This window comes from Balaenoptera musculus, chromosome 14 (assembly GCF_009873245.2).
Source record: "Balaenoptera musculus isolate JJ_BM4_2016_0621 chromosome 14, mBalMus1.pri.v3, whole genome shotgun sequence".
In the NCBI taxonomy this organism is placed as follows: Eukaryota; Metazoa; Chordata; class Mammalia; order Artiodactyla; family Balaenopteridae; genus Balaenoptera; species Balaenoptera musculus.
The window spans coordinates 71329844-71342884 of NC_045798.1; the positions used below are offsets into that span (position 1 = coordinate 71329844).

The following is a 13041-nucleotide window of genomic DNA, read 5'->3' on the forward strand; positions in this document are numbered from 1 at the left end:
TTTACCATTAGGAGTAAATGTTTGATCTGTAAAGCTTCCAAAATTACTTTGTTTATCATAGCAGATGAAAGCAAAAAGGAATAATTTTAAGCTCAAAACAAAACTGTTTATATGACAGTCTTTACTGCTCCATGATTCTAAGCATTTAAGACAGATTCGAGCAATTAACAGCATAAACTTTCATTACATAGTTCTATTATATATGTTTATGTGACTTAGCTGTTCATCTGTTATTTAAGTGATTTCCTCATTACAATAGCAGGGTAAAGATGATTTGCTGATGCTGTCAAAAATGTTAAGCATTTCAGGCTCAACAGATCTTGGACCCCTATGCTCGTTTAATGCATTTTATTTACTTAAGTCAATGTCAAATAGAGTACTGCTTCTTCCTTCTGAATTTAGAAAACCTAACATTTTAAGCACATGCCCGGTAATTGACATATCAAAACTTCAAAACTGCTTATTTTAGTGATGCAGATAGAATTCAGGGTTTTTGTTCTTGAATATTAAGTTTCAAAGATCTAACAAGGAACTGCAAAACTTCTTTTTACAGTTAAAGATAGGAAACCTTCCTTTTTTTTTTTTTTTTTTTTAGATATTAACAGAGCAAGCTTGGTTACCTCAACTTTTGGTTTGACTAGGTACATTAAAATAATTGAAAACAAAATATTTTCACTGGTACCCAAGCAGACTGTCAATTTACAATAGAACCAAAACACAACTTTGAAAATACCTACTATATTTTCCTTGTTAAAAAAATAAAAATATGAGAGAGATACTAAGTCACGTTGAAATCCAACATAAACTAGAAGCCTAGTTTGGATAAGAAAGCAGGAAAAATAATGGACATGGTTTATAACATTATCTTAAACATGTTTTTAAAAAATGTTTATCTACACTAAAGATCAGGAACAGTATTGAACACCAAGCCTCAATAACATATCCTTAAGCCTATAAGATATTGAAAAAATAAGCTATATCTGACTCTGTGTCTGTGTGTGTGTGTGTGTGTGTGTGTGTGTGTGTGTGTATGTGTCTGAAAAGACACTGAGCTAAGCAGACCTGGGTTTAGAACCTGATTCATTCTGGCTGCCTTGAGAGCAAGTAGTTTACCATCTCTGAATCTCAGTTTCCTCATTTATAAATTGAGCATGGTAATCCTGGCATCTCACTGGGTTCTTGTGAGGATTAAAAAAATACAAGAATATAAAGTGCATAGCACACCACTTGGCATAGTAGGAAGCACTTTAGTTCTTTCAGTGTCATGCCCATCCACCCCTGTTATTCAATCTAACATCTTGCAAATAGTCAGAGGCCAGGTCAGGCAAAAGAGAATGATCAACAATCCAAAATTCAGCTCCAAACCTTAAAAAGCATTCAAAGGGCACATGCACACTTAGAGGCATTTGTAGGCACAAAGATCAGCACACAAATCCTGGTACCCTATTACGCAATACAAATTTAGAAAAATATAGTAGTGAAACCAATATTACTCCAATAGAAGGATTTGCAGGGCCATATAGAATTAGCAAATCAAAACTTGTTTTTTTAGATTAGCAAATAAAGGCATAGTTTAGAACCTCTTAACCTGGGCCTCAGTTTTCTTTGTCTGTACAATGAAGGCACTGGGCTGTCTATTTCTAAGGGGTTCCTATCCCCCCAAATTCTATGATTCTAACAGAATGGGTTTAATGCCACTTTGCTTATTTTGTAACCTGTTAACCTGCATTTTATAAAAGTCATACAACCCTTATGAACTGCACTATAATAGTAAGGCTGTTTAAAACACACACACACAATTAAATAAGTGTGCTCCACAAATACCTTTAAGGGAGACCATTTGTTTTTTCACGCCGTAACCATGAACTCAAACTGTACGGATGGAAATTAATTCAGGATGCTGACCATTTGAATTTTCTCTGTGATACAAAACTACCCATTGGATCAATTTATTTTTTCTTACTGAATTTACCAAACTGATGTGTCATTTGGGTGTCATGTGGGTATCAGTGAACTAACTTGCGTGAATGTCAAGAAGTGTTTTTTCTCTTCCAAAAATGACCATGACAGGGATGTGGTGTGTTTTACTGCTGCTCTTAATTGTTAAAACACCCATCCATTTGGCACCTTTAACAAATGCTGAACACCTAAGTAAAACTAAACAGTTACGGGGGAAAAGGCTCAACTTTTAAACGAAGGGAGGAAGATGTAGGATCCGTCACAGACTAACTGTAAATACATGTAACAGATGTGACCAGGACTGTTGTTGAGTATGGATAATTTTAGAGCCCCAACTTTAAAACTACTTTGTAAAAGATGCCGAAGCTAGTATGTTTATCTTTTGCTCATGAAAGACTCAAAGGTAACCAAAGAAACTGTAGTTTTGTTATATTAGAAAATTAAACCCCTGTTCATCAATAAATTATAGACTCTAGGTGAATTTTTCTTTTCTTCTGGTAACTTTGCCATCCTACTTTTTAATGAGAATAATTTTCCAATCATCCAGGCATGTGGATGCTTTTAGCTAGTTTTAAGATCAATGATATAATGGATCTGAAATCCCTTTATATAAGTCACCATATAGGTTTCAAATATTTCTTAAAAATAATTCCAGAGCCCACCAATTCTCCCCGTTAAGGTCATCCAAGCTCTGAACTATCATGGCTGAATTGTTTTAGTGCTCTCTGCTGAACACCTGCAAACATCAAACAAAAACTGCTGGTCCTTTCCTGGGTTGACAAAAGCCTTTCATGTGAAAAATGCTCCCTGGGAATGTCAGGCTGTAGCTCAGGTTACATTCCATTCTTCCTAGCAGCCTCACTATTTCTTAAGGTGGTAGGAAAAACCATGTTTGTGAAATGAAAGATTAAAGGCAATATGGCCACACTTTTTTTAATTCTCACATTGCAAATCACGAAGGAGCGTCCTATATGAATGGAATCCACAGCTACTGAGAACTTTAAGCATGAAACATTACCATGCCTCACTTTGAAAAAACAGAGCTGGTTTTTCCAATATGAACAGTTCACTTATACTTCGGATCTTTTTTCTCTGGACCCAAGTTTCAAAGCTACCCATGGAAGTGACATCTGAGCACCCTTGGGACAATGGATATTAACCTGATGTACATTTAGAAAATTATTTCTCAGTCCAAAGTTTCCTAGTTCATCCTTCCAGGAGCAAAATGCAGTTTTCCTCATTTTTTTTTTTTTTATTTGTTATGCTTTAAAAGGGACTTATCTTTGTTACTGAGTGGAAACAAAGCCATTTAACTGTGTCTTGGACAGATGAGAAAAATCAACACCCCAATCTGTACCGTGTATATTATAGACCCCATCATACTGCATTGGATGAATACCCTGCATTTTCAATCCAGCAGCGAGAACAAAATCCGCACTACACTTTTTACCTTTACAAGTAAACATTTGGGCCTGAAAACTACACCTCTGGTACAACGTCACTTAAAGTTTAACACCTTAAAAATAATCACAGCGTATTCATTGGAAATATCACAACACGTCTCACTAAGGATGAAGCCTCTGTCTAGGTTTACATATACAGATATACTGTCTTAAGAACTGTGTAAATTTCAGTATATGATCATTTACCAAAATGCATTAATACATATTCATACTTATTCAGCCTACACTCTGTAAACACTTAAACATCATAGCAAGGACTTCATTTAAATGTGAACATAGAAAAGGGACCAGATGCACAATTATCTTTTTAAATGTAACACAATTTCATGCTTCTAAATCACCTTACTTTATTAAACTATACCTAAACTGATATACTTAATTATTCCAAATGTGTCCATTTTACAAAGTACAAAAGAGTATTTTTGCACTGACTCTGAAAGCAGTCTATCTCTGAGCCTTTCTGACATAATCTACTTTCAGATTTCAACTGAATATACATTTTCTTAAGGAAAATCATGAAGAAAGTTGCTGTCAGAGATAAAGTTAGTAACTGTTTTGATATTGCCTAACATGAAAAATTAATCTGCCTACAAGAGATACTTGTACTCATCTTTCCTTCAAAGTTGTATAGAGAACACGATACAGAAATTTGGAAGATACAATACGAATACAACAACAAAAAAAATTTTAAGTCCCAAATGAAAATTATAACAGGGTCCAGGACAGTAAAACACAAACATATGGTCAGTAGTCCTTTTAATCAAAGTGGACCCCCCAAAATAAAAGATGAAATATAACTATAGGAGGCATCTCATATTTCACAAATCAAGTTAGAGAGATAAAAAATCCCTCAGACTTATGGGGGCCAGCAAAAGGAGAAGTAACTTATTTGGAAATGAGCAACTTTTAAATGCCATTAATTTTATTAAAAAAATACCAATTATACAAATCACAAAGATGAACAGATTTCTTCATTGCTACAACACCAAATGAATATTAAGAGATGTGAAATTATCTTCAATAGCTAACAGACAATTCCACTGGTATCTCACAGCTAAACGATGTCAACATTTACCAGTCTGACTTAAGAACAGGACTCTGTCTAATGTCCTGTTATGTACCACTGCCAGAACTCCTAAAATACTACAGCTGTTTAACAAGCATAAATGGATTTAAGCCTTGAACCTAAAGGACAGCAGGCAACAATGTATGCCTCCTTCTGATATGAAATTCCCTACACAAAAAAAATACGTTTTAAATGAATAGCATATTTTCAGTTTTCACTTTTAATAAGAGACCTTCAGAGAGTCCCCTATTAAAACTCCTCCTTAGATACCAGATAATCATTGCACACACAGATTCCTTTGTGAATAGCGCTAACGTCTTTTTAAAGCATCAGCCAAAGACCTTTCATTTATAAAATGTAAAAGTCCTTCCAAATTTGCAACTTTAAGTATAGAAAAATTCATCGCACAATTCTTAAAAAAAAAAAAAAAAAAGCTAAAGCACCAAAAAGGATATTTTAAATATAAATGAATTCATATTTAGCTCTCAGATTAGCAAGAGTCTCTCTATTTACAGCTATGGTTTACTACGCAGCATTCATCTGCAAAATTAAGTGCTCATTTCTTTAAAAGGGTTAATTATACATAGTACCCAATAAAATTGATATTATTTACAAGGGATTTGCCCTTTTCATGAAAGTTAGATTTTTCCCTCTATTTTCAAATAAGGAAACATTAATTTATTCCCCCATGTTAACACTGTCTTATCTTCACGTTTGATTACAACTGTATCAGAAAATTGCTTTTAAAGTAAGTGATGAATTCTGAGACAGTTTCCTTGATTTAAAAAAAAAAAAACCGACTTTTAATTTTGCAAAAGATAACGTTTTTGCCTAAGTTATACCACTAATGGATAATGAAATAACCATATCATTACAGGCTAAAATTTCAATGACTTTTTCAGAACACTTCAACAGAGCCAAAAATATACCATGAGTGAATAAACAGCTAAGAACATTTAACTACACACTAAGAAAAGAATTTACATACTTGAGCCAGTAAAATGTCCACTCGCCAAAGAAGTTGGTCCATTTTTCCCACTGCTCACAGGAGGTGAAAACATCTAGAAGAAACAAAGAAATATTACTGTTGAAAAGAAGACATTTGTGCCTTCAGAGTTCATCAAAGATCTTTCATACTCTCACTATGATATACAGTTTATGCTAAGGGTTCATTTTAGTAAAATACATCACCATCCAACTTAAAACTAAAACAGGCACAACATTACCAATCACTCTCCCCCCGCCCCAACCTTTACCACTCTGTTTTCTTTTTCCTCAGGTTCATTAGATCGCCAGAACTAGGCAGGACTACATTTTAAACCAACACAGTCCCCATAACGTGAACAAGATTCAGTTTGGAGGGCAGCAAGCTCTCTAGAAAACACTAGTTTTACAAAGGAGAAGAAAGTTGCTTGTTTTATATTGAAAACCTTGGCCATAAACGTGGCAATGTCCATTTCCATCCCGTATAGGATTTGCCTGTCATATGTGAACCCAAATAAAAATAAAAGTGCCACCTGCACTAAATTCTCATTTCGTCTCTAACATGAGAGCAATTTGAAGCAAGACTCTCTCTCCCTCTCTCTTTCTCTGTTTCTCTCTCTCTCTCTCTCTCTCTCTCTCACTCTCACTCTCTCTCTCTTTCACTCTCTCTCTCTCTCCAGCATTTATTTCGACCCTAATTGGTTTCCCTCTTCTTCGACGTATCTAGTGGATAATGCGCACCTTCCCTGAGTCAGAGCCTGCAAAAAGCAAAGGAACGAATGGAGAAAGTGCAGCAAGCAGAAAGGGGGCTACAAAGCTGCCTAGGGCTACGTTTCCTGGCAAAACTTCCGAAAGCCATTTCTCCAAAAGGTCCAGAACAGAAGCAGCAGAGGCAGCAATAGCAGCAGCAGCAGTAGCGGCAGCGGCAGCAGCAACATGAAAGAGCCCCACTTAGAAGGCGGTTTGGATTTTATTTGTGTGTTTTGTGGATTCTTTTTATTTTGCTTTGCAAATGCATCTTACACCAAACTCATCTGGCATTAAAAATGAATTAATTCCCCTGACCTGTTTGGGACTTGGTATGGGGAAGGGAAGCAAAGGGATGGAGAAGGACCAAGTTCCGTCGTAAAAACTCCACAAGTGTGTAAGTTCTGCTTTGTGCTGATCTCACGACTCCGAGATTTACAAAGACCGTCTAAAAGGGTTCTAAAGAATGTATGCTCAGCCTATGCACACGAGTTTTCAGAATCCCAGGAAAAGATGTAATTAGGAGGACTACAGGTCCTACTAATCCAAAGCATCATCAGTTTAAAACTTTGACACAACTGGGGTCTCCTATTTTCTCTTTTCCATTTTCAGAAAAAATAAATAAATAAAATGAGCAGTGCGCAAAGTATCAGTACTCTCAGTGTCCAGATAAGGCCAAGTTTAGGGGTGGTTTACAGTTTTAGGGGTGTCTGTTTTTCCCTTCCATTGGAGTGAGACTCCATTATTTGGGGGGTTCGGTGGGTAAGGAATTCAAAAGCAAGTAATTAAGAGTCTGAAAAAAAAAAAGCCTGAATCGTCCATCACACCCAAAAATTGTAGTTAAAAACTTATCAAAAAGACCTTCATGTTTACCAAGGACTCAGCCAATTAAAAATTATTCCTGTCCTTTAGATTATTATTGGTTTCTAGTTCAAAGTGTTTGGGTTTTTCGTTTTGTTTTGTTTTGTTTCACAGCTGTTGTTAGTTTCCACCGTTCTTTCTTACCGCACTGAAATCCAGTAAATCACTCAGCTCTTTGTCCGTCCCTAAGGCAGCCATTCGCTGTTGGTGATGCATTTTAGCAAAATCACACAAACCTAGAAACATGGAAATAACCGCAATCAGAAAATCCAGTCCCAATCCTTGGAGAAAACACAATCGGATTTTTGGAGACTGGGGGGGTTGTGGGGTAGGGATGTGAGGGCGGATGGGATTAAGGTAGAAAGGAGGGAGGGACAGACAGGAGAGTTGTTTTTTGTTGTTTTTTTTTTTTTAAGAAGGAATAGGCAGCAATAGCAAAAAAAAAAACAAAAAACTGCTATTGATATTGTATTTCCAAAGAGACTATCAAAACTGGCAACATCCACTATAAAACCAAATCCGGGAAGGAAAAAAAAAAAAAAGCCGCTCTTCAGCGCATCATTTTATGCAACAGGAGGTAGAGCGAGAAATGAATGGATCCCAGAGAAAAGAGAAACTACTCACAACGATCCGGTCTCAACTTTCCCCCCACCCCCCCCACACACTCACACACACGCACACACGCTCACACACACACCACTCCCCTCTGCGTTTCAAAGTAGCTATAAAGAAATTAAAGATGAGCGTCTCTGGAGTGAAAACACGTCCAAAGGGGGAGGGGTGACAGGGTCGACGAAAGCGTGAGGGGGGGGGAGGGAAGCGGAGTGGAGGGTCGGGTCCCGTAATGGTCCAGCACCCTAATTTGTGAAAGAAAGGGTTGTAAAAATTAAAGTCAGGCCCTTGGCAAAGTCATCGGTCCCTCCAAGTGGCACTGCCGGGGAGGGGGGGCTGAGGGGGGGGTAGGGACGAGGGGGAGGGAAGAGGCGCGGGAGAGGAAGGGGTGTCTCCAAGGGGAGCGCCGGGAGCCGGGAGCCCGCGGCACGGGAGGCGCGGAGCCGCGTGCGGGGCCGCCGAGCCCGAGCCCCACGCCGCCCGGCGCACCAGCCCCGCCGAGCCCCGCCGGCGCCGGTACCTACCGCCCGCGCGCGAGAAGGGGCTCTCCGTGCACCGCCGGCGCCGAGGCGGCGTTCATGTCTAACCACCGCCTCCACCTCCTCCGCCTGCGCCCGCGCCCGCTCCTTCCCCGCCGCCGCCGCCACTACAGATCCGCAGACACACAGCCAAGATCCCTGACTCTTAACACCAACTCTCTTCTCCGGGGAGGGGAGGGGACGAGGGAAGGGGGGGAGGGGGAAACACGCAGAGGCGCACGGAATTGCAAGTTCAGCAAAGAAATGGGTGGGGGGCCTCCGGCGGGGAGACGCGGCTCGCTCGGGTCGGGCTGCCTGGGATGCACCCCCCCCCCCCGGAGAAAAAAAAAATCTCAACACCTCCCCCGCCGCGCAAAAAAAAAAAAAATTACAAACGAAATTTCATCGAGCACCTCATTTTCCCTCAGAACGTCAGTTACAATCTGAAGCCTGAACAGTTCAGTTTTTGCCCGTTTCATCCATCGGAGGCACTTTGAAATTTATTCGAGTTTACATCCCCTCACTTCTTTCTTTCTCTGACTCTCGTTCCCTCTCACTCACACATCCACACACGGCAAAGCAAGTTTATACTAGGCTGCAAATACACGTGATGCAAAAAGACTTTGCCAAGAGGAACAATATTTTTCTTTTCCAGATATAAACCAAGCCACATTTTGCTGGGGAGATTTTCATGTCGGTAGTTCTGCGTTGGGGGCGAAACCTAAATTACATACGTTTTTTTCCCCTCCCTTTTAAGTCACAGAATAGTATAGCTGCAAACTTCAACAACAACAACAAAAAAGGCAATTTTTGAGGGTGGATGTTGTTTTGTTTTTACACTTGAGTTCCTAGGCACGCTAAGTCCCCGTTCGCCAGCACTTCAAGTTTTTAATTCAACATTTACCATTACAGGCCCTGCATGCTCTTAAAACACACTTTTTCACATCACTTTTTAGGATAAAAATTAAGCTGCATAATTCTATCGTTTCGTAATAACAAGCGTACTTTATCCAGTATATGCAACATACGCTATTTTAACGTGTGTTAAAATACACATTCTATAAACCCTGTTATTGCTAGATGTGCGGGTACATACACAAAATGCATGCACACACTTTTTCCCATTGGCGATTATTTAATAGGTTGTTCCTTTTGTTTTAATAAAACACTGGGATCGACATTTAAAATATTAAATTCAATTACAAACAGTTTACTCTGACAGCAAATTGTAACGTTACCTTAAATGGCCACAAATATGCTCACAATATTCCAAGGAAAGTGACTTTAAAAAGAGAGACAAAAATCTTCTGCAAGTACTTAGTATCTCACATGTGTATCCCCCAAAAAAGTATTTTAACTGGTACTCAGTTCTGCTCCAGGGATATCCACAGAATACAAGATTATGCACCTGGCTCTGGTTTTTGCATATTCCACCATAAAACTGCAACAAAATTCCCTCCCCCAAAAAAGAAATCATTAAAAAAAAAATCCAACAACTTTTTCTTATTGTTTATAAAAAAAATATCAACACAGGATAGTTATAATTTTTCCTCAAACAAATCTTGTTGGTGGTTTTTTTTTTTTTTTTCTTCTCCTCTTATAAAGCCTTAAACTTGTTCCAAGTTTAGAGGTGTCTCATCATCATCCTCCTCCTCCTCCTGATCATCACCATTGACTCCCCCGTGGAGTCACATTGATAATAATAGGTTTCCCTGAAAGATACATTGTAATCCATTCACATCCGGGCACTGCGGACTTATAAAGAGAAGGCGCTGCGGCCGTGGCTGCTCCTCCAGACAATGACTGGGGAGGGGCGGGGCGGGAGCGGGCAACCATAGAGTAGTAAACAGAGTGCCTAGAGAGGCGACCAAGATGGCGGCGCGTGCGGGCCACGCCTCCTCCGGGAAAGGAGGCGGGTGGCGGGGTTCGGGCGGGTGTCGCGCGTGGGCCAGAGCTGTAAGGGCTCTCGAGGCTGGGGCCATTCGTAGGTCCCGTGTTCCTGCGCGTTGCTTCTTGTTCCCGGCCCTTGCCCTTCTCTGTTCTTTGACTCAAAAGTGTAGTTTCTAAATAAATTAAGGAATTAAACTCCAAAGACTTGCGCGGAGGAGTCGGAGTCCGTGAGGGAGGCTCGGGAGAGGGAGGCCTCCCCGACGGCAAGCCGGAGCCTGGTTCTCCCGCAGTGTGGAGCCGGCCCTCTTAGCGAGACTCGGGCGGCGTGGAGAGAGGCCGCTGAGCCAAGGTGTAGCTCCTGGGCCTCGAGAGGGATGCGGGTCCTCTCCTAAACCACCCCGCACCCATCTTTTTCTTGACCCCTGGAAAGTGAGAACTAAGTCCGGGAAGTCCACACTTGGAGAAGACGTTCGTTTATTCCCATGTAGGCTTAGATCCATTCTGTGCCGTGACCCACTACTGATGCAACGTCTCGTTCTCGCCCAGGAAGTTCTACCCTCTCTCGCCAGTTTTCTGGTCTGTGAAATGCAAATAGCAAAGGCCCGCTTTATGAATTTCGTAAGAATTAAAGGGATCAAGATAAAGACGGAGCTGCCCCGAAAGAAATCTTCCCTTTCCATCTCTAATTCCTCGCTAAACCAACTGATACGTCTAATCTAGTCCATGGGATTTTAAATGGAGATTACTCCGAAAGAATAGCTTGTAGCCCTCCCCCAGGAGAAAAGCAAGTAATAATAACGATAGGTTAACCCTTATATAGTGGGTTTACTATGTGCCAAACACTGTTCTAAGAGTTTCTCAAGTACTGGTTGTTTTAATCCTGAGAGTGACGTCTATGGAGTTTGTGTTACTATTTGACCCAGAGCCCTTTAGTAAGTGGTACAGACTTGCCTCAATTACACTTTATTAAGTGATAGAGCCCACCTTGGAAGACAGGCAGTCTGCAATCAGAATCCACATCCAACCGCATTCCTAATCCATCTGGCAGCGGGAACATCCTAATCTCCATTTTCTGATGCAGTTTTGTGGCAGTGACAGAGTTCAGATCAATTTTCATGATCTTTTGTTTATAGGTAAGTTTTTTTTCAAATAAATTTATTTATTTATTTTTGGCTGCATTGGGTCTTCGTTGCTGTGGGGACTTTCTCTAGTTACACAGGGAGCGGGGGCTACTCTTTGTTGCGGTGCACGGGCTTCTCATTGCGGTGGCTTCTCTTGTTGTGGAGCACGGGCTCTAGGCACGAGGGCCTCAGCAGTTGTGGCACGTGGGCTCAGTAGTTGTGGCTCGTGGGCTCTAGAGCGAAGGCTCAGTAGGTGTGGTGCATGGGCTTAGTTGCTCCGCGGCATGTGGGATCTTCCCGGACCAGGGCTCGAACCCGTGTCCCCTGCATTGGCAGGCGGATTCTTAACCACTGCGACACCAGGGAGGCCCTATAGGTAAGTTTTTAGAGAACAAGAAGTAGGGCATTTATAGGTTGTTTCCTGTCTGTTCACACACTGTGCAGATTCCTGTCTTCTGTACCCGTTCCACGTCCTCATCTTAAAATAAAATTTTACATTTAGACACCACTTTATGCTGCATTATCACAAGCATTATCTCTGATTCTCAGAATAAGCCTCTACCCTTTCAACTGAAATGATGTAATAAAAAGATCACAACCGTTTGTTTAGGAGAAATATTCTACTGGCTCTACCTCTAATCAGCTCTGTGACCTAAGGCCTCATGTCAGTGTCTTTTACTGTAAAAGGCAGAGACCAGATTTGATAATCCCATAAGATTCCTCCTAGTTTCCAGATTTAAAGACTCCCCCTTCCCCTGAATTTCAAGGGGAATAAATGATCTGTCCAGAAATCAATGATAGGATCAGATCTAGGACCTAAATGCACCTAGCTGCTGGCTAGTGCTTTTTTTTTTTTTAACTGCACCCTACAGAAAACCATGCAACTGCCCTTCCAATTTTAACTAAGGGACAAATTTGAATTGTTTCTGGTTTTTTTCCTGACCTAGTTCACTTCTACTCCCGGCTTCTAGATGTCTTCGAATATGTCGTGTTAACGTCGTCTCTGGGAGATATCTTATTCACCTACTGGGGTATTGAGAGAATTTAATTGAAAATGTGCATGAATGCAAAAAAAAGCAATCAGATAATAAACTATGGCCTCTAAGCAAGAACCATGAAAAAAATAGGTATACTTATGAAGATTGGCATCACCTTAGAAAAAAAGACTCAACAGAATCCTGTGAAACATAGATAAAAAGGGAAATGTAGTAGATATGTTTTAGGGTGCCTGCTCTATCATCTACAGAATTCTTTCCCTAGGAACCTGTTCATAAGTCCTGATAAAGAGGTAGAACTCGATGTGGGTGCCACGTGACTCCTTCCTGACCCAGCCCCAGTGATTGGACCACAGGAGCTAAAAGAGGAAGAGATTGACAGTGGTCTATAGTGAATGATGGGTCTGACATGTTGCAGTCAGCTGGCCAGAGCTGGTGTCAGGAAGCCAAGCCTTGTGAGAGCCATGGTTATGGGGAAACAACAACCATGAGTAAGCAGAGGAAACTGCTCTTCAAATAAGAAAGAAAGGTCTTGGAAGTTCGGAGAAAAGCAGACAATTTAGTCCTAGGAAGAAATGTCTAGAGATACTTTCCCAATTATTTGAGGACTACCTTTCCTCCTGTCCGTAAGAAAGCTGATTCCTGCACTGCTCCCCTTCCCTGAGTGAGCTAACCTGAGTACTTTTCTGATCCTTACACCTAGAGAGTTTAACTAGAGGGAGACGCAAGAGGGAGGGGATATGGGGATATATGTATACATATGACTGATTCACTTTGTTATACAGCAGAAACTAACACAACATTGCAAAGCAATTGTACTCCAAT

General features: G+C 40.6%; 1 protein-coding gene across 11 annotated transcripts in view; it reads right to left on the reverse strand.

Moving 5' to 3' along the window:
* TCF4 (transcription factor 4) overlaps positions 1-9950 on the reverse strand; it is a 352696-nt gene extending 342746 nt beyond the window's left edge. For 6 of the 11 annotated variants that reach the window (XM_036874761.1, XM_036874759.1, XM_036874769.1 and 3 more), the window contains exons 1-3: positions 8217-8323; positions 7225-7316; positions 5477-5549 (exon numbers count right to left, since the gene is read on the reverse strand). In XM_036874761.1, the coding sequence (XP_036730656.1) occupies positions 5477-5549; positions 7225-7296 (145 nt within the window). In that variant the 5' untranslated portion in view covers positions 7297-7316; positions 8217-8323. Of the gene's footprint in view, positions 1-5476; positions 5550-6005; positions 6126-7224; positions 7317-8216; positions 8324-8623; positions 8690-9448 lie in introns of those variants that run through there. The other 5 variants (XM_036874758.1, XM_036874762.1, XM_036874765.1 and 2 more) reach the window with 5 other exon arrangements.
* Positions 9951-13041: the final 3091 nt, after the last annotated feature.